The sequence below is a fragment of the Ctenopharyngodon idella genome, chromosome 3 (assembly GCF_019924925.1).
Source record: "Ctenopharyngodon idella isolate HZGC_01 chromosome 3, HZGC01, whole genome shotgun sequence".
Taxonomy (NCBI): domain Eukaryota; kingdom Metazoa; phylum Chordata; class Actinopteri; order Cypriniformes; family Xenocyprididae; genus Ctenopharyngodon; species Ctenopharyngodon idella.
Window position 1 is genome coordinate 33,363,630 of NC_067222.1, and position 27,860 is coordinate 33,391,489.

A 27,860-nucleotide genomic window follows, 5' to 3' on the forward strand; every position below is an offset into this window, starting at 1 on the left:
TTTGGTTGTTTGGAATTATTTTGCAGAAAACGTAAATCACCATCTTGCTCCGACAAAGTGACTTATGCTACCTTCGGAATTATCGTAAATATGACTTTCCTTGTTAAAAATTGGACATGAATGCCCTCTCAAGTCGTATTTACCACAGGGAAGCAAAAATAATTTTGATACTCAAGTTTCCGAATTGAGCGGGCCATAAACTTTAAACAGGGTGGAGGGGAGAATGATTGCTGCTGTGACTTATTGTTTATTAGCTTTTTCCAACAGCTACATTACCTTGTCTTGTCATTAATGTTGTGCATATTTACATATGAATAATTATTTAAAGCATATTGAATGTTTTATACACAGTGAGAATAGCCTGTATTTGACTGAAATTCCAGAATTGTCAGCAAGCTGACTATCTAGATAACACAGTAAATGTTTATATGGTTGTCAGTGAATGGAACGCCAAATATCATTTTGGCTTTAATAATATTTTCCCAATAAATAGGCAAGAATAAACCTTCTGTCCTCCATGATTTCTGTTCTTTCCAACAAAAAGCACTTGAAAGCAAAGAGCTCGTAATCACAAGTTCAGAAATGGGAAGTAGGACGTTTTCTGATAGCATGTGAAGGGAGCATTAAATGCACCTGCTATTGTAATTACGACTTGTAAAAACTTGTACATTTGAACTTCCCAGGAGGACTTGAATGCACCATTAGTCTGTTTTGATTGTACTGAGATGATTGCACGAGTAAGTAGGGAGGATGTATGGGAATCTCTCTCAAATGGTATGCTGATAAATGACTTGTGGGATGTAGTCATTATGAATGGTATTATTCCCTAGCAAGCTTTGCTGTCTTGTCTCTGTCCATATGTTCTCTTTTTTTAAGGCAAACTTTGGTCTTTCCTATGGCAGATTCTTTGTCATGGGGGATGATTTTAATTGGATTTATATATATATATTTATATAAAACCTCCAAAGGGGGTGAATAAAAAAAAAAAAAACAGGAAGAGAATGAAAAAGATCAGAACACAGCAGTCCCAGACAATGCCTTTGAGGCATATAATGAGCTGTTGTCAAAGGCAAATAATTTCATTAGCTGTCACAATGAAAGCTACACCAAAAGTGCTCACTCAGCAACGAGCCTCAGAGAAAGCACCAAGATGACATTTCGAGAATGAAACCTTCATATTCTCATGTGCGCACACACACACACACACACACAGCATCATGATGATTCTGACAGGAGGAGGAGGATTTAGGGTAATTATTCTCATTCTTGTTTATATCGTTTTGCTTTGTCCCAGGTCTGGAGTGCCGGACTCGGGTGAGGGAGATCTTCTTGAAGGATCAAATCATGTGGGAGTCAGCTCTGAGTGATGGCAGGCCAGGGGAATAATTTGTGTCCGCAGATTGCCCATGACTCCAGTTGCATCGTCTCATTTCCCAAACATGAATTTCTGCAGCTGATAAGATGGGACATTTCTTTGGCAGATAGCATCTTGTGCTTAGCAAAACACTCACAGGGGCTGCAGTGTCTCACATGCCTGCAAATACTGTATGTTTGTCTGAGTCACCCAAATAATAATACCTCTAGTGTGGTAAAAACACACAAACACACTTTGTGCCGTTTTAAATTTTCAGGGTCAGTTTAGATGCGGCTCCAAATTAAAGCCAACGTTAACAAGAAAATTGTATTTTATTAAATAACTAGATGTGTGATAAGAAATGCTAAAGTGCAAATTATTTATAATCTGTTATTTATGAACCTGTAAGAAAAACGGTCAAACTATTATATTCACCTTTTAAGCTACAAGAAAATATTTATGATTATCTTTAAAACCACAAAACCAAAGCTAAACTTACATTTTTTTCTTTTCTTTTTTTAATATACAAGATCTTTAAAAGATCTCTGCTATTTAGAAACTTCATGATTATAAATATGAAGGAATACAGAAAAAAAAAAAAAACATTAAATGACCACCAGAATGTGCAACTTGATGTACAATATTCAATATTAGATGTGCAATATTACAATATTAGATTAGAAACTTTTTGATGCCAAGGACCCCTAAATATGTGAGGGACCCACTTTATATAATATAATATAATATAATATAAGAGAAAAACACTGAATATTATAAAACATTCAATATATTATAAATATTACATGTTATTTTGATTATATATACAACCCGAATTCCGTAAAAGTTGGGACGTTTTTTACATTTGAATAAAATGAAAACTAAAAGACTAAAAGACTTTCAAATCACATGAGCCAATATTTTATTCACAATAGAACATAGATAACATAACAAATGTTTAAACAGAAATTTTACAATTTTATGCACAAACTTCAAATTTGATGCCTGCAACAGGTCTCAAAAAACTTGGCACGGGGGCTACAAATGGCTGAAAAAGCAAGAAATTTTGAAAAGATTCAGCTGGGAGAACATCTAGCAACTAATTAAGTTAATTGATATCAGGTCTGTAACATGATTTATAAAAGCTATAAAAGGGATGTCTTAGAGAGATGTCTTCTGTCTCTCAGAAGTAAAGATGGGCAAAGGCTCTCCAATCTGTGAAAGAGTGCGTAAAAAGAATGTGGAAAACTTTAAAAACAATGTTCCTCAACGTCAAATTGCAAAAGCTTTGCAAATCTCATCATCTACAGTGCATAACATCATCAAAAGATTCAGAGAAACTGGGGAAATCTCTGTGCGTAAGGGACAAGGCCGAAGACCTTTATTGGATGCCCGTGGTCTTCGGGCCCTCAGACAACACTGCATCACTCATCGGCATGATTGTGTCAATGACATTACTAGATGGGCCCAGGAATACTTCCAGAAACCACTGTCGGTAAACACAATCCGCCGTGCCATCTGCAGATGCCAAGTAAAGCTCTATCATGCAAAAAGGAAGCCATATGTGAACATGGTCCAGAAGCGCCGTTGTGTCCTGTGGGCCAAGGCTCATTTAAAATGGACTGTTTCAAAGTGGAAAAGTGTTCTATGGTCAGACGAGTCCGAATTTGACATTCTTGTTGGAAATCACGGACGCCGTGTCCTCCGGGCTAAAGAGGAGGGAGACCTTCCAGCGTGTTATCAGCATTCAGTTCAAAAGTGAGCATCTCTGATGGTATGGGGGTGCATAAGTGCATACGGTATGGGCAGCTTGCATGTTTTGGAAGGCACTATGAATGCTGAAAGGTATATAAAGGTTTTAGAGCAACATTAAAAGAAAAATATGTCAAAGATGACCACGAACTCTTAAGCAGCTGGAAACCTATATCAGGCAAGAATGGGAACAAATTCCAACACCAAAACTCCAGAAACTCATAACCTTGATGCCCAGACGTCTTCAAACTGTTTTGAAAAGAAGAGGAGATGCTACACCATGGTAAACATGCCCCTGTCCCAACTATTTTGAGACCTGTAGCAGGCATCAAATTTAAAATGAGCTCATTTTGTGCATAAAATTGTAAAATTTCTCAGTTTAAACATTTGTTATATTATCTATGTTCTATTGTGTATAAAATATTGGCTCATGTGATTTGAAAGTCTTTTAGTTTTCATTTTATTCAAATTTAAAAAACGTCCCAACTTTTCCGGAATTCAGGTTGTAGTATTTAATATATGAGAAAAAAATTGGATTGGATATTTTATAACATTTATTACTAAATTTTGGGAATTATATTATTATAAATATTAAGAAATGAACATAATTTTCAAATCTTTGCAGCCCATGGGGGTCCTCAGACCACAATTTGAAAGACTCAGTTGTTCTAGTCAACACACATATTACACACATATCTTCCACACAGAAACCAGACAAAAGCAGGTTTACATTGAATATCTGTATTATAAATAGAACATATTACATATTCTCTCATAAGTACATCAATAAGTTATAACTTTAATGGTTTACCTTGCATCTCATCCAGTATCTATGTGTTTGTGGCTTCCAAGACCTCACATCCTTTATCCCTTATCCCTGTAGCTGACCTCAGAGTCATAAACTGTTTGGCTAGCAATTAAGCAGACGCTCTGTGCCTTTAAGCCTGCAAAATTTTCCCTCTAAATCACTTCGCGTTCACCCCATGCTCCACGGTGTCAACTGATATATGACTTTTATTTCTCTTTTTGATAATTGTCCGATCGATACGTGGCGGCTTAACTTTCTACGGAGCGAACGGGTCTCAGACAGCATTATGGGATAGCCACACGGTGAGTATAAAATGAAGGCTAGTGACACTTAGCCCAATCAAAACACTGCAACTATTCACCTCACAGAGACAGCACCGCTACACACAAAGCACTAGAGAGGTTAGGATCTGTACAAGAGCGGGCAGAACAGATCAATCCAGCTCCGCTTATTCAGGAGTGAGAAGGCTATCGATTTATGTGTATCTAATCTCAAAGTCATTTTCATTAGAGGTTTCATCAGATACCTTTGAGACAAATGAATATGTTTACATACTAAAAAAACTGAAAATGATGCAAGGGACAAATTACAAGCCATTAATGTGTAGTGATAACTCCAAACATGCAAAACCTTATAAACAGAATGCCTTTATCTTTTAAATGAATGAGAAGGAAGCTAAGAAATAGGCCTACTTGTAATTTCAGAAGGTGCTTAGTTACATTATATACACAAAGCCTATGAGTCATCAGTGCACATAGGTGGCGGACTCGAATCACATTGCTATATACGACTGATCTAGACCGAGCGTTTGGAAATGCAAGTATGATTTTTCTGTGATTGAGTCTTTTAGTCTGATAGATATATCCAAAAGTATTATGCCTAGAGGATAAACAATCTATTGCAATCATGCAAATTAAGCATTTGAAATCACAAAGATGCTTAAGTCCCTTGGAAAATGGCACATTGTGTTTCCTACAAGGTGCATAGATACACAGTTATGTACTATTTGAATTCTGTATTGCAAGACGGCGTCGACTGCGTTTGTTCTATCCGGCTGTTTCTAATCCTCGTCCTCAAGGATAGTGAAATATGAAGTAGTAGCTTTACTTTAGTATCTTCACTCTCCCCAAACCCAGTGATATGAATCCTTCCTGAAATAAAGTGTTATGAATGATAATGACTTTTTCACTTTGCAACCATCTTGACATTTTTGTCTTTCTTTTTCCCTTTCTCCCTGAATGTCACAATAGTGAGGACACTTCTGCCAGGATTCAGCACTTCTGCACGGGATCGCCGGCTCAAGTCATGTGTGGGAGGTAATAATATTTTGGTATAATGGGTTTAAGCCAGTGAATTAAACATTAGCTCAGCTCAAATAGAGACCAAACAGGGGGAAAAATAATGAACCGCAAATAAATAATTGAAGGCGGCATTGTTGTTTTTCAAATTGCTCACTCGGGGTTTGTTGTGTTTGTTCCTCGTTTGTTGCATAGGCCCGCGTTTACCATTGTATAAACACCAACACAGAATGCAATCTCGCAACGCTGGGGGGCTACCGGCTCCCCTGAAAGTGTGAAAGGAAGAGGGAAACGTTTGACTCATGGTGAGACAGATTAGTTGAATTCTGGCTTCTTGGGAACGTGTCTGAATACCGCACAGCTATATACTGAGGTGGTCCACCTGAGCCCTTTGGTAAAATCCTGTTACAGTAATATGAGTGAGCTTTCACGACCCTGAGCATACATGTCACACACATACAGGCAGACAGAGAGATACATGGCCAGCAGTCTCTGGTGCGCTTGCTTGATTAACCCTGAGTGGGAACGACATACTCCGGGTTGGTGTAGGAGAACCCCAGGAACTCGTCCTGGTCCAGATTCATGATAAACAGCTTGTCGGTGGGCGTGAGCTCCACAGCCATTTTAGTGAACTCCCGGTCAAAGTTGCAGGTATCTCGGCTGTTTCGCTGGAAAAAAGAAAAAGGAAAGGGGTGTTAGCTGCATTCAGAAAATAATGTATACCATCAAAATCCTCAGATCTTAAAAGGATAGTTCACCCAAAAATGTCAGTTCTGTCATTATTTACTCAACCTCATGTTGTTCCAAACCTGCATGCTGATATTTTTTCCAGTGAATCCCAAAGGATGAAAATTTTGAGGAAACCAAAAAATGACAAAACACAATAAAAGCACTATAAAAGAAGTATGACTCATGTTTTCAAAGTCTAATAGGTTTGCTTGATACACTGATGGAAATTGAAGTTTTTATTTTCTGAAAATCTTCAGCTGTATTTTGCTCTCAAATCAAATACGCTGCAGGTTGGATATCAATAACATCAACCATCAATACTGTTATTGTGTGACTTCAGAATAACTGGAATATAAAGCATTGTCAAGACAGAACATGGTCACTATAAACTGCTGTATGGCGAAAGAAATCTCAAAAGTATAGGGTCGGTAAGATTTTTTTTTTTTAATGTTTGTGAAAGAGGTCTCTTATGCTCACCAAGCTGCATTTATTTATTAAAAACTACAGTAAAAATAGTAATACTGTGAATTTTTTTTTTTTTTTTACAATTTAAAATGTTTTAAAGTCCCCCTGTGGTGAAAATCAAGCTTTTAATGTTGTTCATATGTCTATCTGGTGTTTTTAACATGCTTTAAGACAAACCATGTGCAAATTCATGTCAACACCATTGCTAAGTATTTTCTCTTTAAAACTGCAGTAAACCAAAGACAGTCTCAAACCTGCGGTTTGAAATCGCTGGTGTTTCTGACGTCAAAATACTGTGTAACCAATCGCATCAACGTGCCGGCGGGCTTTAGCATTTCATTAACTGACTGCGCAAGGGACTATCAAAAGAAGGTTATCCCGGTATATTTTTCTGTTGATATGAAAAATCGGGTAGATTTTGCAATATGGCTGGTGTTTGATCTATATTACGATGTTATGATGAACTATATGACTTTCTCCACTGATGTTCTCAGTTGTTCAAAGCGTTTCTAAGGATACTGATTGTTAGAAGACAGCTGTCTGACTCGTGAATGTGAACATGGTTTGTCTAACATTAGCAACACATTATTAGCTGTTTGATAACATAGTCAAGCAAAACGCTAATCATATTAATTACCGTTATGTGTCCGACGTGTTACCATTGTGAAAAAGCGATACCATTGTGCAGCGTTTACCTCAGTAAGTTGATGGAGTGGATCTAGTCTGAGCTCGTGTGAGTGTGTGGAGGCGGGGCTAATTATTATATTCATAGATCCGTGTATAATAAATGAGGCAAGGTATAGAGTTACATTCATGCTATTTTAAAGCATTAAGATTTTTTTTCACAGGAAAAAACGTTTAAATATATAATTTTGGTGATCAAAGATGTTTTAAGGATAAAATTATTGACTTTAAATGTAATTTATTCCTGTAATGTCAAAGCTGGATTTTCAGCATCATTACTCATTAGTCTTCAGTGTCACATGATCCTTCAGAAATCATTCCGATATGATGATTTGCTGCTCAAGAAACATTTATTATTATTATCAATGTTGAAAACAGTTGTGCTGCTTAATATTTTTGTGGAAACTGTGATACTTTTTTTTTTCAAGGATTCTTGATTCAAAGGTTCTTTAATGAGGAAAAGTTCAAAAGAACAGCATATTTGAAATAGGAATCAGTTTCATGTGTCCTTGCTGAATAAAAGTATTGATTTCTTTAAAAAAAAAAACTATTTTAAAAATGTATAAAAATATAAATATTTAATATAAAAAAACAGCATATGGCTTTGGATCAAAATGAGGGTGAGTAAATAATGACAGAATGTTATTTTTTGAGTGAACTCTCTCTTAAAAATCCACAATTATCCACATTAAATTAGAAGCTGATGGAAAACAGACTCTAGGCAGAAGCCCAGCTGTGTTAAAGGCTGAAGAGGAATTGTGTGCTGAAGAAGAAGGGATTCCACTTCAGGAAAAGACACTGTAACACACAGGCACTTAAAAAGACGCCCAGGCCACTGATGAGACTCATATCTCACTGACAGTCCCCATCCAGAGCTGCTGTAGCAGACGCTCGTTGCATTGACACACTGTGCGGTACTGTTTATTTTATGAGATGCTAAAGCGTAGGCATGGCTGGCCTTTCTCTTTTACTCTATATCCCTCTATCCCTGTCTCTCTCTGCGAGAGGAGTCTAAATGAAAGGGGCAGACGGTTTGTTAGGCCCACAGGCCTGTTCTTACTGGGAGAATTCCTCTCTGCTGTGCTACTGCTGCTGTGGCCTTGTGTGCCAGCGTGCCCGAGGGAAGAGCCAGCCTGGCTCAGAGGACACACACACACATCCAAACACACTGAGTGGGAGGACTGAGAGTAAACGAACGAAATAAGGGGGGTGGGGGCTTAAGGTGGGTCAGAGTAAGCTAGACAAGGATAGAGGAAATGTGACAGAAGGTGTGAGAGAGTGGAAAAGATGGAGAGGGAAAAAACAGAGGGAAGGAGAGAGGACTGGGCCTTCTCTGGGGCTAGACATCGTTAATGCACTGCTTGGCAATGTAAATCCATGAAGGCAAAGGAAACACTGGTGTGGGGGGAGGGGCTGCGCTCAATATGCTGAGCATCAGTGGAGCAAGAAGCTTCAGCAACGCAAATACTGCAAACCAGTCCAATGCACAAATGTACACAAAGTGCTAAGCTATGTTGTCTTGTATCTGTTTGATAGAGGGTTGTGGGGATTTCATCTCAAATTAGAGGGAAGAAAAAAAAAACATATATTTCTGAATGAATGCAATTACATTGCTGTGTTCAATAAGTCACTATGCAAGCTGGTTTCTGCCTCAGAGTAAAATAAATAAATACATAAAAATACTAATAAATAAATAATAGTAAATGTGACTCTCGTACTGTACTTGCAACTCACAAGTCCCCCAATTGGGATTTTTGTTCTCACACTGTAAAAAATTAATGTGATTTTAACAGTGAAATATTGTAAAAACGCTACGGAAAAAAAATGTAAATAGGTTAACAGTAAGTTCCAGTACTATATACAGGGAAAAACTGTAAAAGCTCTTACCAGACATTTTATGTAATTTTCACAGTAAAATGCTGTAAATTTTACAATTTTTAGAAGTAAAAAACAATAAATCAATGTATAATTTACAGTCAAAAACTGTAAACTGATATTCCAACAATTCCCTGTGTGACACTCCATATTTGAAAGTATTTTGTTTAAAAAATCATGTTTCTTAATAGTTTTTGTTATCAGTTATGTACATTAGGGTTTTATGTTACATCTTCTGTTGTTTAATGAATGTCTGTTGCATTATGTAAGTGTTGTGGGTTACCATGATGGTGTTTTGCGTTTGCGTGAATGACTCTTTGCACCCTCTTTACATTAGTATATACTTCAGCTCGTGGAAAAGCTATTTGTGCTGAACTCTGATTCTTCATGTGGCTTTCTCTTTTACCACCTGCATTATTATGGTGGTTGTCAGTATATGTTAAAGGTACAAAACAGATTTTAGTAGTAGTGTGCATTGTTGAATTGACTTGTTTACATTCAAATTTTCTTGTTTGTAAATTACAGTTATACTGTAAAATTGACAGTTTGTTCTGTAAATGTGTTTACAGTTTTTCTGTATTTTTTACAAAATTATTCTGGCAACCACAGCTGCCAAAATTATTTTGTAAAAACTACGGAATATTTTTTACAGTGCATAATTGCACCTTTATCTCTTGCTTTTTTTTATTTTTATTACCTTTATCTCTTGCTTGTGAATGTTTCTCATATAATCGCATTTTTACATCTGACTATTGTGACTGTTTCTCATAATTGTGCCTTCATGTCTCACAATTGTGACTATTGTAATTTTGACTTCATATCTCTCAGACGTGACTATTTCTCGCAATCGTGCCTTCAAATCTCACAACTGAATGAATTCAAAATGATAAAAGTTATTATTTTCTGTCACTATTTATCCATGGTATTTAACAAAAAATATCTAGTCTTCACAAAACAAAACCTGAAATTTTAGTAATTAACTTTATTGTTGACCAGGTGTTCTGAACATCAAAACTTTAAAGGGAGAGTTCAGCCAAAAATGAAAATTATCCCATGATTTACTCACCCTCAAGCCATCCTAGGTGTATATGACTATCTTCTTTCAGACGAACACAATTGGAGATATTTTTAAAAATACCCTTAGTCCTCCAAGCTTTATAATGGTTGTGAATGGGGTCTGCGTTTTGAAGCAAAAAAAAAAAAAAATGTATCCATCCATAATAAAAGTAATCCATACCAGTCCAGTAGGTTAATAAAGGCCTTTTGAAGCGAATGAAATGAATAACCCCTGCAGCGATGTAGCTTATGCTATTTTTAAATATATCTCCGATTGTGTTCGTCTGAAAGAAGATAGTCATATACACCTAGGATGGCTTGAGGGTGAGTAAATCATGGGATAATTTTCATTTTTGGGTCAAAATCATTAGTTATTTTCATTATCATTTATTTACTACAGACTTGCTTTCTGGCTCACTGATCTCTATAAATATTTCAATCATGAAAACTCACTGAATAGTTTTAGCATGTTATTAAATATGGCAATGTTAATGTATTTGGTCTTGGACTTGCTACTGCTAACAGATACACAGACACTCTGCTGTGAGCATGTAAGACATGCTGCTGCTGCTGCCTGAATAGACATACATAAATCCCCTAGCAGATCTAGGCAGGTGGAGCTGGGAGAGGTGGAGGGTTTCAGAGGAAATCTGAACTACTCTACAGCAAACACTGAACCAGATTATTTAAATGATGAGCAAGCAATCTCATTGGCTGCAGGATCAGCAGAGGCCAATCAGCTTTTGTAATGCAGTAATGATGTGATTGCTTGTAGACGTCATGACTGAACTAGATATATTCACGAGTTTACACGTACATGAAATCAAAATAAAGTAATTCGTATAGTAATTTATGCGTATTTGGCGTGCTGTCCGGGGGAGGGCTCCGAGCTCGGAATTTGGCCCGAACCCAGAGTACTCCCCCTCCTTAACTGGGATAGAAACCAGCCAAGAGTGAGGTGATGGGGTGGTGGAGGGATGCTGTGAAACTTGTCGCGGGATAAAGGTGAGAGACGGCTTTATATGCCGGCTTCCTCTTGCACTGATTGGTTGATTACCTGAACGTGCGCCTCCCGAATTTTGTTAAATAAAACTTCATTTATGTCTATAGATAGATTATAGATATTATAGATCAGTGTTTCCACCATGTTTCACACTGACACACCCCTTACGACATCACAACTCTGCAACTTGTAAATTGTCTACAATTTAAATTTTGCTTGGTCATTCTGTTTTTTACTCGGAGTTACATTTTTTTTCTATGTCTATTTTTATTAATCTGAGGCAGAAACGTGGCTTTGTTAATGTGTAATCACTTAGTGTATAATCCTGGCTGTATTTTGAATCATACTTTAGTGCATACACGTTATTCTGAAAAAAAAAAAAAAAAAAAATATATATATATATATATATATATATTCTTTTTTTTGACAATGCTGCTATTCCACCATTTTCTTTTCCTGTCAAATATACTGTTATACGTAAAAAAAAAAAATAATACCTCCCATTTTGGAAGTACAATTGCTTGCGAACGGCTGTTCACACTGACTTTTAGATATCAGCACAGAAAATGATCATAGTTGCCAATATACATGAGTGCTAACCTTTCTCACAAATTAATTACAGTCTGTTGAATGTCTGCTTGGACAATAAGGCCAAAAATGAAGCCTGTTTTGGGAAAACAATGCAATTCAGTTAAGTTATTATTTCCACCTAAATAATTCAGCTTTCTGGTCAGTGTTGGGCCTGAGGGAATAGTGGGAAATTATATTAGAATATAAGAAGAAAAATATTTTAAAGGCAGCATAGCGCTCAGTATTAAAGCAAACATTCAGTACGTTTGAAGACAATAAACCAACAATGACAAAGCAGTGTGATCTCTTGAACATAGCACTTTAAAATGACAAAGAACAGGGACAAGTCGCTTTCAGGTGAAGAAGACAGAGAGAAGGATGAGAGTGCCTTCAAAGCACAGCGAAAAGGATTTACAAACAACCAGGATCACAGACGCAGAGAATACATATGACTCCAAATATTGGTATGCAGATCACATCAAACAAGAGAAAACTGGAAAAGAGACAGTCCAGAAGGGCGTTTGAGATCTCCTGGCACCTTACACATTTACACATGGATGAAAACAGCTCCAGACAAGAAGAATACAGTGGACAGGAAGAAGATATATTATACATCAACAGAAGCACATTTCCTACCTTATGTCCATTTGCTGGTTCAAGCACACCACAGCACAGCGAAGCACACAAGCCACAACTCCAGAGTGATGGCCACTAGATTACCTGGGCTCTCAAGAGCCAAACAATTCAAAGGAAAATGGCACTGGGCATTTGCATGGAAACCTCAGGACTCTGGGTCTATGCAGGCTTGATTCTGAATGGCTAGTTTTAATTCTAGTAACCATCCAACAAAACCTTGAGATTTAATTATTCGATAGATGATTAAAATGTTAGATACAACCATAATAGATAAACCAAAGTTTAATTATCTTATAAATTTGTCTACTGTTGTATGGATCCATGTAAAAGCGTTATATACAGTGCGGTCCAAAAGTCTAAGACCCCACAAGCCTGGGATTCAAAATTTAATTTAAATATGGAAATAAAAAGTTTCAACATTCTAAAACTTAATAATATTACATTAAATTGTTAATTATATAATAAAATATCAGTAACACTTTAGTTTATGGTCCAATTCTCACTATAAAGTAGTTGCTTATTAACATGCATATTACTAGGATATTGGCTGTTTATTACTGCTTATAAAGCACATATTAATGCCTTAATCTGCATGACCTTATTCTACATCCCTTAATCCTACTCAATTCCTGCCCAATACCTAAACTACCTTACTAACTATTAATAAACAGTAATTAAGTGTTTATTGAGGCAAAGGTCGTAGTTAATAGTGAGAATTAGACCCTAATCTAAAGTGTGACCAAATTATTTATATATATATATATATATATATATATATATTAGAGATGATTAGAGATAATCGGTATCGGCCGATAAAAGCAAAATTTCACACTATCGGCCGATAGTTTAAAAACAGCTGATAGTCAGGGCCGATGTATCCTGTCTATCAAAAGAGGGCAGTAAAATGCACTGAATTTGTGCTTTGTGTAAAGAAAATGCTAAGAAACCAGTTTAATGTTCAATATTAATAGTAATTATATGAATTATTAACATTCAGAAAGTTAAGAAATATTAATTTAATCTTCAAAATGTGGTTAATGTGTGTTAATATTAATTTGAGTAATGTGTTAATGTTTATAAATTGATACCAGTTACTCTGAAACAAGTTGATAAAATGGAGAGAATAAAGTGTTTATTTGTTTATTCTTTCAAAATATAATAATTAAAAATATAATGATTAATTATTAATTATAATGAAATTAATATTAATTGAAAAGAAGGTATAAAAGGCAGAACCCCCAAACTATCGGTATCATTATCGGCAGATATCACACTGAATAATCGGCTATCGATATCGGTGGAGAAATTTAATATCGTTGCATCTCATATATATATATATATATATATATATATATATATATATATAAATAAAATGCCATATGAAAAGATTTTGTACTAAGCAAATTTTATGCTGATAATATAATTTTGTATTGAATTTTTGTTGTTGTTGAAAAATCCAGACTAACAACTTTCACTTAATAATTTACCATAATCTTAAAGGCGTTAAAAGATTACAATTAGCATAATTCATGCATCCACATTTAGATAACTAAATTGGCAATTGACCTTTGGAGTTACGTTGACATGGATGTAGTGCTGGGTACCAGGAACTGAAAAAACGGTGTAAATTGTTAACATCACAATGGATCAAAGAGCATAAAAAGAACATCCAGCAAAATATTTGTCATCCTGAACCGTCACTAAATGATAAATGACACTAATTAGAGATGAATGATGGTCCAAAATGGTCTCAGTTGACAGGAATATCCATGCTAGCTTGCCATGCTGATGCAGGCCAGTGCCATTCTGTGTTGATTAGATACAGGTCTGTTTGACAAGATGAGATTAGCACGGGCACACTGAGCAGTTCAGTTCCAATAAACAGCATATGATGCACGTGGACATATAAGATAGTGGTGGATGACAGCAGAACAAGGGACGTCGGCACATTGAGAATACCAGGATGAGACGTTTGTACCTCAGCAGATCTGAATTTATTGCCCGTGGTTTCATACAGATATATAGCAAAGACAGGGTTTGAGATGCATGCTGTACCAAAACTCCCGGAGGGAAAGATAATAAAAAAGCTCTCGGGAAGGAGAGAAAAGACGAGAGACACCCCCCCGCCCCCGCCAAATCCAAGGTGCTCATTTTGCCAGGCTTTAATTCCAATCGTGATTCTGTAATTTCGTGCGATACTAAGGCACAGAGCTTTCTATAAAGGAGCGGATTAGCGGCAAGCTGATGTCAGCGCGAGAAGAGAACAGCAGTATCAAACGCTGACCTGTTTTCAGCTGATAAGCCGCACACACTTCGTGCTAACCGACTCATTTAATTTGAGGCTGCGACATTCAGAATTAATTAACACTTTTGTGTGGAGCGCCAGACTCAACTGTGTACCGCATATATGTATAAACATCAGGTTTGAATGATCTCTAGGACCCCCATTCTGGTTTTTATGTTGGTACTTACATAAGCAGGCAGGCCACATTGTACACCAACAACCCCACCAATATTCACAATAAACGTTCACAGCATGTTCAATACGGCATATAAAGCGTCTCTCTAGTTTTCACCCACCCCTATGTATGTTCTTCCCATATGTCATTGGCTGAATGGTGGTGGAACAGGATGAAATGTTCTCATGTTAAGTGGCAGGCATGAAATATGCAGAGCTTAGCGTGGGCACGTGCTGCACACCGTCCAAGTTTGTTTTATACGGCGAGGCTCCGAGCAAACTGACAAGACTTTCTCTGCCAAGCAGTTCGGAAACACATACAAATAATGCTTTATGTGATAGAATAAAATGTCACATCAGGGTCTTAGAATAGAAAACAGTCTTTTGTTTCCAGAGGTACAGGCACACTGTCATTTCAAGGTTATATACACTCAAAACTGCAATGAGGGAAACAACGCAAAACCAAACAATGGCTATTGATGTTTCAGTTTTATTTCAATGTATACTTGTGTTTTTTTTTTTTTCTGTGGAAAATACTTTGGCACAAGAAAAGCATTGAGGATTTATGAAGCAAAGCACACAGAAAGGTCAAGAGCACTCGCTATAATACTCATCTAAAATGTCTATTACGCTGAATCAGTTCTCAGTAATTCATGCACAAGGCTTCTTTAGTCTATGCACAATTTATGGTATAGAAAACACAAAAAAATCCCCCCTTTTTATTTTATTTTTATCTACAATACTGACCACATAGAATTCATAACATTCAATAACATTTGACACATTTTATTTGCTTATTTTAAGACACTTAAAAAAAAACACATCAAAGCCCTACGCTGCACTGCTCGCTGTATTTTTGGCAGTAATGACAAATGCACAGTTTTTGTTTTAACCAAGTATCTGACCTTTTTCTACAACATATCTGGAACCCTTCTCATGTGAGAAACCATTTTAGAGAGATTATCCCTTCCCTGAAATCCTATGATGAAGATATGATATGAAGCCCCAGTGGTTTCCAATAAAAGCCACTGGCCGCTAGTCAGCACGGATAACCGCTCAGGGAACTCTGATGTCTGAGAGGATCTGACCCATTTCTGTGGATGTGTGGCTCTTGTGGCCTTTCCAGTTGCATTTAGTGATACGGTATCTGTTCCACACTGGGACTTCGCTGCTGTTACCACTGACATGAACAGTGCTCGCGTTTCTAGACCAACAGTCGTATCAGAGCAGTCACCATGCTAAATTAGGGCACCGTATTAAAACACTGAGCAGCCCCTGTTGGACCCATTAACACAATGTCAGATAGCTTCATCGGACCCCTATTGTTGGCGATTATGAGCAATGTTTACACGCTCAAAATGGTTTATTTCTAAAGCTACTCTATTTAATGGTGCTGCAAATTTATATCCTGTTCTTCTCAACTTTGTCTTTGATGCTCAATATTATGTTACACACAAATGTGGTATTCCTTCACATAGCAAGTTTCAGCATATTATCACGTGGCAGGTCTCTATTGACAAGCTTCAAGATGGAATCATTCAAGCGAAGCTATATCAATGGGTCCCAACTTGACTAATTTGCTCATACACAAGCTTTTCAATGAAATCTAGGGTATCATTTTAAAATATTACCCACGGCTGACTACTCATCCTTTTGTCAGTGTAAACCCCAGTGATGTTGAAAAAAGTTTTCTGGAGATTCCAGATCGTACCCATTAAAAATCCTATCGAACATAGGGGTCAGTAATATACGGCCGATGGGTCTTTTACAGGTTATTGGCTACAGCACTAGCTCTTTTCTGATATTAGCACTTGTTCTCACATCCTACCTCAATCTGTAATTGTCTCTAGCAGGAGGTAGTTGATATTTAATATGCCTGTCAAATACCTCTCGATAAAATCCGGCTGACCTTTAAGCAGAAGTCAAGTGTTAAACAAGGAAGAGCCAACGGGAACCATTACAGGAGTCATGCTTCCTGTACGAGGGTGAGTGTTTGCTGATGGTGTGAGATGATCAGGCAAAAAAGCAGATCACTACCACAATCAGGCACATCCATTAAGCTCTATTGGCCCGTACATACACGCAAACAGGATACAGGCATCCTAAAAAAGTCAGATTTACTCATGCTTCGAGAAAAAAACTGGTAAATTTCTGTTATCTACTAGTCTGTACAATGCAAGTCAGAGATTAAGATAAGACTAGGGTGCACTATAGAGGAAACTAAAGTCATATGTATCATAAAAGTTCAGGCAAAACTATCATCAATATCATCATGCAAAAACCTTTTGAGTTTGCATTCTTTTTGAAACAAGCAAAGTATCACTGTCACAGGCTGGATAAGGAGAGCGAGGCTAGCCATTATGCATCTCGTATGCGATTCATGCACCTTTAGTGCAAATGGCTGATTCTGAACACCTACGGTGCTGCAACAGACACATCTGAGGGTAGTTTAAAACAGCGCTATGCAATACAAACCGCATTCAGGAAAGCTGTAGAGTACAAATCGAATAAAGACAAAGGCCTTTAGATTCAAACGTTCCTCCAGCGTGGATACATTCAATGGGATGTTGTGAAAGCCGGAGCGGCCTTTAGGCTAATCTACGAATATTGAAATTTTGCATGCATATGTATGGTATATAGATGGTTTAGTTTCAGTGCATGGCTGTTTATGTACATACACGTGGTCGTTTCACGGAGTGTATGGTACATAAACATAAGGAGGTTTGATGAAGAGGGGGTTTGATGGAGGGTTGGGTTAGTTTTAGGGGGTCGCCCTTAACTCTGGGCTTCCATGGCAAGGTATTCTGGGTTTATGAAGGAAAAGCCCTCAAACTCGTCTTGGTCAAGGTTCATGATGACCTCCTGGTCTGGAGGGGTGAGAACCGGTGGATGGCGGGTGAAAAAGCGGTCAAAGTTCTCTGCATCCCGGCCACACTGCAGGAGGGAGAGAAGAACAAGAGAGGCATGTAATGGATGGGGGATGATGAATATGGTCATAAAGACAGAAGCAAAAAGTAAAAGAGAGAACAAATAAAAGTATGGGAATGGATGTGAATGTGAGGACTGTGACAGGTAATGCAGGTTACTGAATAGCAATTCTGGATACATATCCTGTTAAACAGACCAGCATAATGTATGTCCCTACCAGGCTGCTCATGTAGCTTTAAAGGGATGGTTCACCCAAAAATGAAAATTATCCCATGATTTACCCACTCTCAAGCCATCCTGGGTGTATATGACTATCTTCTTTGAGATGAACACAATCGGAGATATATTTAAAAATATCCTGACCCTTCCAATCTTTATAATGGTAGCAAATGGGGCCGTGATTTTGAAGCCCCAAAAATGCATCCATCCATCATAAATATAATCCATACGGCTCTAGGGGGTTAATAAAGGCCTTCTGAAGTGAAGTGATGGGTTTTTGTAAGAAAAATATCCATATTTACAACTTTTTTATCTATAATAACTAGCTTCCAGCTGACAGCTGTACACATCGATTTGAGGCGGAAGAGTAACCCTTGACCTGACGCAGGACGTATTGACGAACACAGAAGCGCAGAGGATAGAGCAAAACAAAACACCGGTTGTGAATTAGAAGTCTAAAATGAGAAATTTTAAAGAGAAATGTTGGAGGATTTTGACATAAGAGAAGAGGAGCTTGAGTTTGTTGCACAGCCCTAACTGTGCGAGGCATCTAAGCTTACGATACTCCTACATCCTGTGTCATACATCGCTTCAGAGCATTACTCATTTGCCACAAGTCGACTTGAGCAGTATAGGGTACGGTCGTATGGCGGAAGCTAGTTATTTTAGTTTATAAAGTTTTAAATATGGATATTTTTCTTACAAAAACCAATTGCTTCGCTTCAGAAGGCCTTTATTACCCCCCTGGAGCCGTATGGATTATGTTTATGATAGATGAATGCATTTTTTTGGGTTTCAAAATCTGGCCCAAAATCATGGTATAATTTTCATTTTTGGGTGAAATAATGCTTTAAGTGATTGTTTGCCCCAAAAAAATTATTTACCATTTAAGTCATTCCAAAGCTGCATTTTTAAAGAATATCTTGCTTAAAAAAAAAAAAAAAAGTAAAAGAGTCTTACAAGTGGCCATACCACTTCAGCTCTATATTCCAATTATTTGAAGTCAGACGATCATACGATAACTTGAGAAACAGTCCAAAATTTTAATTGAAAATTTCACTAAAAATCTTAACTTCCCTACTTGAGAAGCAATGATGTCTGATTCACACATACATTATAATTTAAGTCAGATCTTGTATTTATTTTTTATTTTTAAGGAGAATTGATTGACAGGCTTTCAAGTTCACCTCAATGACTCAATTATTTGTTTGCAGTGGTTAACAGCTCAATGGAAGAGAAGATTATCAGTGAATAATGACTTCAGTCTGTTCATCAAGCCATCATACAGCATCAGAAGCCATATCAAATATAGTGCATTCGTTGTATTAATTATTTTTATGGCACTTTTGCGCTTCTTTTCAAAGCTTCAAGCTTCAGTGCCCATTCATTGTAACTGCATTTAAAATAATGACAAGCACATTATTTAAATTATCTTCTTTTATGTTCCACAGAAGAAAGTCAAGATTTGGAACAACATGAGGGTAAATAAATTATGTCAGAGCTGCAATTTTTAGGCAGATTGATCTGATGTATCTGATGAAGCTATTGACCAGCATAGGAATTCATATTAATCGTATTTGGGAAGCCTGAAGCTGGTCTCTCCATCAGGGTATTGGGTGTAACTTTGAGGATATGAATGCATGGAGGTGTGTGTGAGACCTTTACAATCATACTGATACAGAAATATGTTCCAGATGTCAATGGCGTGTTAGGGTGTCATTCATGATGCTTTTGAAAACAACAACAACAACAACAGTGAAAACAATAACAACAGCATTAATGCCACCGCAAACGCATACGCTTCAGTTCAAATGTCAGCTTTTGAAATTCCAATGTTCTATTGCGCTTCCAGTGACATTTAAATAGCTCGCTCATCATAAGGGTAAAAAACAGAGTCCACACAAGCAAATCTGTAAATGAGAATGAAATTCCTCGAACCGTTCACACATGCGTATCTCTTTTCGTGGAGAGCATCGATCAGTGGCAGTCCAGTACAACATCAGAACTCACCTTTTAAAGCCCTCTCATGTCATTTTCATGAACAGCAAGCAAAGTCAAACCATCAGAACCTTCCAAACCTGGCCAGTTCTTTACCTCTGGCCCATGATGATGTATCTCAGAATCCTCTCCTTTGGCAAACAATACTGTAGGAGCAGCCACATTAAGAGAGGAAAAATCTGGCAAGTGGTGCAAATTATTGCCGAGGAGCTGAGCTCACAATATGATGCATTTCACAATCCACGTGTTACGATATGTTCTACATATGCATTATTTATAAAAACATATTGTGAATCCATACTTTGTGACTGTAATTCTACTACAGTCATTAGAGCAGAATTAACACTAACATTGTAGATCAGATATGATGCGTATGGATTGAATATATATATATATATATATATATATATATATATATATACATACAAAGACTATAGAATAGAATAACACAAGACATGTCACTCGTATTGTTTTGAATGGGAGAAAGTTCAACGCGCAATATGGCGGAATAAGTCCCGGCTTCTAAATAAGAGCCAATCGCCGATTGATAAAGTCATTGTGTCACTGCAGCGGCCGTTAGAAGCTCCGGTTCCTATAGAAACAGTCAGACGCGCGCCTCCGAAATGAGACACAAGAGACGCGCATTTAGGACTGCACGTGCGCATTAGCTTGATCCAGCCTGAAAAATACTGTTTTTTTTTATCATGACTCGAGTGTTTAGAAACAAAATTTATGAGACCGTTGTTGTCAGATTACATTGGTGATTTCATATATGACATTTAATCGAAAGCTTGGCAAACAACTTTGGAGAATTTGATGTTTCCCCATTCAAAGAGATAGGAGCTGCACTTAAATGCTCGAGAGGCGTTTCAAAGATGGCCGCCGAGTGAAATGACTTGTCTTAAAGGGACTTTGATATATAGACTCAGGACAAATTCACAAACATTTGACTTCACTGGAGTTCATCATTTCCACCAATCAGAGTGAAGACCTCTCTAATGTCTAAAAGGGTCTCTGCTTCTAATGAGCACAATGGGTGGGCAATCAACTTTGGGTCCATTCACCACAGCTCCTTTAATACGAATTTTAATATGAACACTTTTTAAAAACTGGTAACGATATCGTATTTTTTTTCCATTTACCAATGCTTTCAATGTTGTATTACATTTAGATAACTCTAAAGAAGATTTTGACTAAAAAAAGTGCCTAAAATGGATGCTGAAATCATGAGCTTGTATTCTTTTAAAAGAACAGCATTTATTTGAAACAGAAATATTTGGTAACATGTCTTTACTGTCACTTTAGACCAATGTAATGCATCCTTGATTAATAAAAGTATTAATTTCATTTCATTCATAAAAATATATTATAATAATGTTGCACAGACGAGTTTATAATCAATCACTGCCATGATTAAGGTCACTTATCACATCCTTAAATATAGTATGTACCTGAATTCTAGGCAAACAGTAAGACCAAAATCCTTCAAATAAATACCTCCTTCGCCACTGGGCAGCCTAACAAAAGCTTGAGCCTTTAAAAGCCCCATTTCATATAGCATGAAATGACCTAATTTTCTTGACTGTACCATTAGCCCAGAATCCTTAGCGTGGGCCTGGCAGCTAACACAATAGCTTTAGATGTGGCTCTGCATTTTCAGCAAGAGGCATCTGACCACTATGTGAATGATTTACAACCAACACATCTTAAATAAGACAAAGACGCAATAAAAGCTCAGGCTTTCTTGGCAAGTCCACTTGCCACCTTTAAATGCAAAACAGTCATACACACACTCACACACACACACACACACACACACACACACACACACACACACACACACACACACACACACACACACACACAGAGTGACAGACAGTGAGAGCACTGAGGCATAAGATCTGTGTGTGGGAACCATTAAATCACCTCATGCAGCATCTGTGTACCTCTGCATTCAGAAGCTCCTCTAATTTAAACTCAATTAATGGCCCGATGCAGCAGCCACCTGACCCCGGCCGCCCCGCTGCAGATGTATTAGTATTTCCGAACGCGATCACAGGATGCTGCGACTCATGGATCTGCCCACTCACTGCCATACACGCCGTGTCACCTAGGCAAGTGAACCCACAGAGAGTCGAACGACCTGCATCTCATCCGCCCCTGAATATTGAGGCAAAAGCTTTTCGGTGTCCTCTTAAAACCACCTGTCTACAGTCATTAGCATCAGGGGGGCACGTCCACTGTGAACAGTCCCTGCTATTAAAGACACACGTGACAAGTGGCTTGTCTGAAGACCGCTGTGTTAAACACTGCCCATTTACAACTCTCTCTCACACACACGCACACACGCATCCATCGCTCACACACTTTCCCTGTCGTCCTCTCTCAGGCACACGCTCCACTTTTATTTGTGAGAAAAAGAGCTTTCCCTCTGCTCGCTCATATCTCTGAATGACTGCTGCACATTGGGATGAAGGGAGAGGGAATGAAAGGAGAATATTATTCTTTAAAGCAAAAGCTACAGAGCATCACGCTCACACAACCCATATTTGTCACTTCTGTCTACAACATGCTCTCCAACTTTCACTCTGGGCAAACCTTGCTCAAAAGACCATAGCTGGACCTCAGCATGAGATGATGGTGTCTCCACAGTGTCTTCTTAACTAGCTTAACCCCAAAGCTGCTTTTATCCATAGCCATTTACACTACGTTTATTACAGTGACAGTCTTACTGTATATATATTGTGTCTATATGCACTGTAAAAAAAATTTTCATGATTTGTAATCACAACATTTTTTTCTTTTGTCAAATTAACTTCAATAATTAATGTGGCTTAGATAACATAATATTTTGAGTTTCTGTTGATTAAACCATTCGCCTTCATTGTATTAACTCAAATTTTTCATTTCAATGAACTCAAAATTTTAAAGCAGGTAACTTACTTTTTTAAGTTAAACCAACAATTCTTTTTTACAGTGTGGAGACATACCAAGTTTCAGTAAAAAACAGAAATATTGTAAAATATTATTAACCGAAATATTAACTGTAAATAGCTGTTTTCTAATATATTTTAAAATGTAATTTATTCCAGTGATGTCAAAGCTGAATTTTCAGCATCATTACTCCAGTCTTCAGTGTCACATGATCCTTCAGAAATCACTCTAATATGATGATTTGCTGCTCAAGAAACATTTTTTATTATTATCAATGTTGAAATCCCATCATACATTTTTTCCAGGACTCTTTGATGAATTGAAAGTTCAAAAGAACAACATCTGAAACAGAAATCTGTAAAATTTTAAATATCTTCATTGTCACTTTTGATCAATTTAATGTCTAATTAATTTTGGTAAAAAAAAAAAAATCTTACTGAGCCCAAACTTACATTTTATAAACATTACTTTATGAATTGTTAAACCAAAATGTTCCCAAACTACAGTATATCTAAACAGTTACACACACAAAACAAACCTAAGTATAAACTAAATCTAAATTATAATTTAGATAATTAGTATAATTATATTTGAATTGAAAATCAAGTGCTGATTATCCATCTAATTTTATCTAAAACAAATTCATTAGAATTATATGTGGAAAAGCTGTCTGTGCAAATTGGGTTAGGAATAGTTCTTGCAGAAATAATCATTTTATCATTCAAGATTATGAACAATCACTGATGTCAACCTGGTCCTTGTCATTTTTTGGAGCTCAACTACATCCGTTCTCATTCACTTTCACTGTATGGAAAAGATACCCCGGGACATTCTGCAAAAGAGTTCGTTTATAAATTTTTGTGTGTGTGTGTAAACTATCCCTTTTATCAAACTTCCTTGGTGAAATTGGCTTCACCAAAAAGATCATGCTTGACATCATGCGTTTCCATTTTACTGGTGATCACCAAATCCAGCATTAACCAGTATTAACTAGCATAAAAACCTGACAGTATCAGCTGGACATTTCATAATGAATCTGTCACTCTCCTCACCTGGCTTTGATCCCTCTTCACCCCCACCCCATCCCCTTTGTTCCAGCAGGAACGGAGCATGACGGACAGTGTGTGTGTGTAAATGAAAGGGTGAGGCTAAGGTGACCGTGTCCAATCTGCACCGACGTAGAGAAGGTGTCGAGTGACATACAGGAAGTGAGAGTGAGCAGCGCTGGCAGCAACGAGACTGTCAGCGTTCAGAGAGCCGCCCTCCCATGGCTGGCACACACGGGCCATCACTGCCAGTCTTGTACCATGTAGGCAACAACAGTCCATCTGCTGCAGATACAGCCAGAGGCGTTCCACCTAGAGCTGGCTAGCGTCCCAAACAACAAATCAATAGTCACTTCTCACCTGCCACCAGATAATTCAACAGCACCAGCAGAGAAATGAAGAGCTCCGTATGTCGGCCCTCCCTTGTTCTGCTCCAAACCTGAGCTGTAAAGTCACTCTGACTGTTTTGCATCACCTGGGTCTGATTCCCTAATCCACCTCAATGGCATGATCCCCTGCCAGACACTGCTGTCACGCTTAATTTCAGAGCCACAGGCTGTGATGTGTAGAGGGACACTCTATCCAAATCCTACGTCAGACTACCGTGTTTCCCAGCGGAGTGAGATCTGGGAGAGGCGGAGCTCAGCATGAACGGGGCAGATTCTAGGGAGCTGTCCTCAATGACCAGCCTGCTTTCAGCTCTTTAGGTCTTCAACTACAGGTCCTGGACCTTCAAATGCACATATTAGCTCTAAAAAACAATAGTTAGCTGCCTCACTGATTACATAGGCAGCTGCCTTTTTAGGTGGCATTATAAAAGTCAAAAGTTAGCAATTGTGAATGCTCTAAGTGCTCAGGAATACTGAAGACATGAGAAATATACATATAGCGCATACATTATTGTCATTTTGGTCAATTATTGTCAGGTTTTTTTTTTTGTTTTGATGCATAATACATTGAGACCAAATTACTGATTCTTTTATATTTATTTATTATCTGTATATTTATTTGTGACACTCATTTGAATCTATTTTTAGATTATGTTTGCCACCATCTATTTATTCAAAGGGATAGTGATAGATTATGGCAAAGATTTATTTTAAATTTTGATTTCCCACCTCTATCTCAAAATGAATAATTAGCCATAAATCTTGTATATTATACTGTATATTATGTTGAGATGCCTAAATTCATGACAACAACATGAATTGACATTGACAAAAACTCATTTTAACATTGGCCACTAAAAAAAATAAAATAAAAAGGCCATAAAAAGCATCCCCATATTTTGATGAAGTCCTTTACAAGTTGCTTGTGCAATACAGAGCTGCTTCATCATTGACAAATGACAGAAGTCTTGTTTTGATTCCTACAATGGATTGTAGGTGTATATCCACCTCATCCAGTACTATTTTTGTTTTCTGTCTTATAAAGTATCCAATTACAGTGTGAGAAATCACTCACAGATGCAATGCAAAAAATCCAGCGCGTGAGTGAACTGTCTGAACAAATCAAACTGAATCGTGAACAATTTCATACCTTTTGGCAAACCATTTTAACTAATTAGATCAAAAGAGTGACTCATTCGTGAATCTTGCATCGCTAGTTCCATTTCTAAACAGCTGATGGAAAACATTTGCAATTGCTGAAATATTATTAGGGAAAATGACTCTCAGGTTGGTACTCGGTTATCTCTACTGACACATAAGAATTTTTCAGTATTTTTTTACAGTAAAAAGGGTCTACCGTCGCCCCTGCCGTAGCATAAAAATAGTGATCCATATCGGCCACAATTTTCAGTGCATCCATAATTGAATGAATTATATTTATAATCACATTTCTCTCACATTGTCCACCATCTTGGATTTATTTTCACTGCGCTTGTCGATGCATTCTGAGATGGCCTTTTTGTCTGGAGCTTGCCTGTGATGCCTTAACATGATGCCTACGGATGCCTCTTACTAAATTTTGGAAGAAAGCTTATGTGTGCATGTCTTTTTGGTCTCCACATCAGACAAAATTAGTCTTGTTCAGATCCTAATTGCCTTTGATGAAGTTTGTAAATCACGTTATTTGAGTGTCCATCCGGCATGCGGGTGTCGTCACGAAGAGGATCTAAAATCATCCGTCTTTCTGCTCAGCTAATGACACCAGCACACAAATATCCATCTGCTGCCACAGGCAGCACATGCCACGTGAACACTCCTAATCACACACACCTGAACAGTGAGATAATGTACCTAACTGTGCAAGAAAGTCTGAAAAACCAAAGACAGGAATGATTTCAAGCAGAAAATTCTGAAAAAAGAAAAATAGTTGACTTTGCTCCCAGATTAGCCATAGTGAAAGGTATGCAGTGGTATTAAAGAGTACAATTATCATATAATTATAGTAAAATAAAAATTAAATTACAAAAATAGCACAGTGTTGCAACTGATTATGAGACAAGCAAGAACCAAAGACGTTTAATGTCAAACACGTTGCTCTGTTTGGGCATCCCGACTACCCTGACACAGCAACATTGGCTTAAAGGTCCAGTAGGTGATCTGGGAAATGCTAACGCTAGCCTGCTAGCATTGAAAGCCTACAATTCCACCCTTCCTGCAAATCGCCGTCGAAAGCCACGCCTTCTCCAAAATACATGAACACACACACACAGCTTTTCTCCGCAAAGTGTCACAAGAGACGGCGTTAAACTACCTTGCATCTCAAAGCGCATAACATTACAATAATAATGAATGTAAACAACTTAGAGAGCTTGTAGCTGACTGCTGCAGATTCATTTCGGTGTTGATACTGTTGACATGGAAATGCATAATTCTGAATATGACTGAACAGCTCCAGCTAGAACGTCACGGGTTGACATCTCGTTATGGCGTGAACGCAGCATAAGATCGTTGTTTTGATTCGGCAGGAACTGTAAAAGGTGGCTGCTGTTTGTTTGTGGTGCTCCGTGACTGACGTCTGTCTATATAAACTCTGCATAGCATGAAACGTGCGGATGACGTATGATGTCTGCGTGAACAGGGTGTGCGAGGGTATGTAAAAACATAAGCTAACAGGCAGGTAGGACATCGCATTATTTCATTCGGACCGAATATAATAATTGGATGAACATATTATGGTCCTACACCATCCACAGAGGATATATATTTATAAAAATACATTTAGACTGTTTAACAATGTGACTGCTATCAGGATATGCAGAGACTTTCAACCAGTATAACAAAAAATGTTTCTGTAGAGAATCACCTAATGCACCTTTAACCAATGGTTGATTTTGGAGGAAATGCTATCTGTTTGTTCGTCCAGTGGAAGAAAAGGAGCCTGTCAAGGAAACCTGTTTGAAAACAGTCATTATTTCTTTTGCAATTCATTTTGGTGACACTAATGGCACAGAAATGACACGCTTGGTTTCACATTTACCACTTCAACTAAAACTAAAGCATTCAATTCAAGTGCTAAATTAAAACTCGTGACAATCCAACAGGACAATCTGTTCTCAATGATTGTGCCGAGACCTCATAGCCAGGGAGACACTGCAGAAAGGAGATCACTTCTGAGGCCAGTCTGAGTCCGAGCAGAAGGTCAGGAGGGCTGACGTGGAGGGAAGCACAATGCAGCACTGCCTGGGCAATGCCTGCTCCATCTTACAGCTCACACACACACACACGCGCAAGAGAAGCTGTCCTCATTAAGGATCTGACTGAGGCTGACAAACGCGCCTCAGCTCGGCCAGAGCCCTGGTGCACACGCCGCTAACAAAGCTAAGATGCTACTGTGCCTCTTGCTGTGGTGTGTAAGGAGGACATACAGGCTCCTCATTACATCCTACTGCTCTCCACTGCCCTGAAAGTTTTACTTGTTATCTCTGTGCTACAGTACAGCAGAATTTGACTACTTTGACACTGGCTGCAAAAACTACATGTCCAGTTGGCCAGTTTGTGATTTACACAAGTAAGACATTTTCCTGGATAAACATCCTTTGCTGGTCCTGAGACAACATCCCTGTTAACCAATCACAGCCCTCTGATTATAGGGTTAGGTTTC

General features: G+C 37.8%; 1 protein-coding gene across 3 annotated transcripts in view; it reads right to left on the reverse strand.

Annotated features, from left to right (window-relative positions):
• Positions 1 to 3,828: 3,828 nt before the first annotated feature.
• The window catches only part of prkcbb (protein kinase C, beta b), a 140,004-nt gene continuing 115,972 nt past the window's right edge, over positions 3,829 to 27,860 (reverse strand). For 2 of the 3 annotated variants that reach the window (XM_051887475.1, XM_051887477.1), the window contains one exon: positions 15,156 to 17,619. In XM_051887475.1, the coding sequence (XP_051743435.1) occupies positions 17,461 to 17,619 (159 nt within the window). In that variant the 3' untranslated portion in view covers positions 15,156 to 17,460. Of the gene's footprint in view, positions 5,878 to 15,155; positions 17,620 to 27,860 lie in introns of those variants that run through there. The other variant, XM_051887476.1, reaches the window with a different exon arrangement.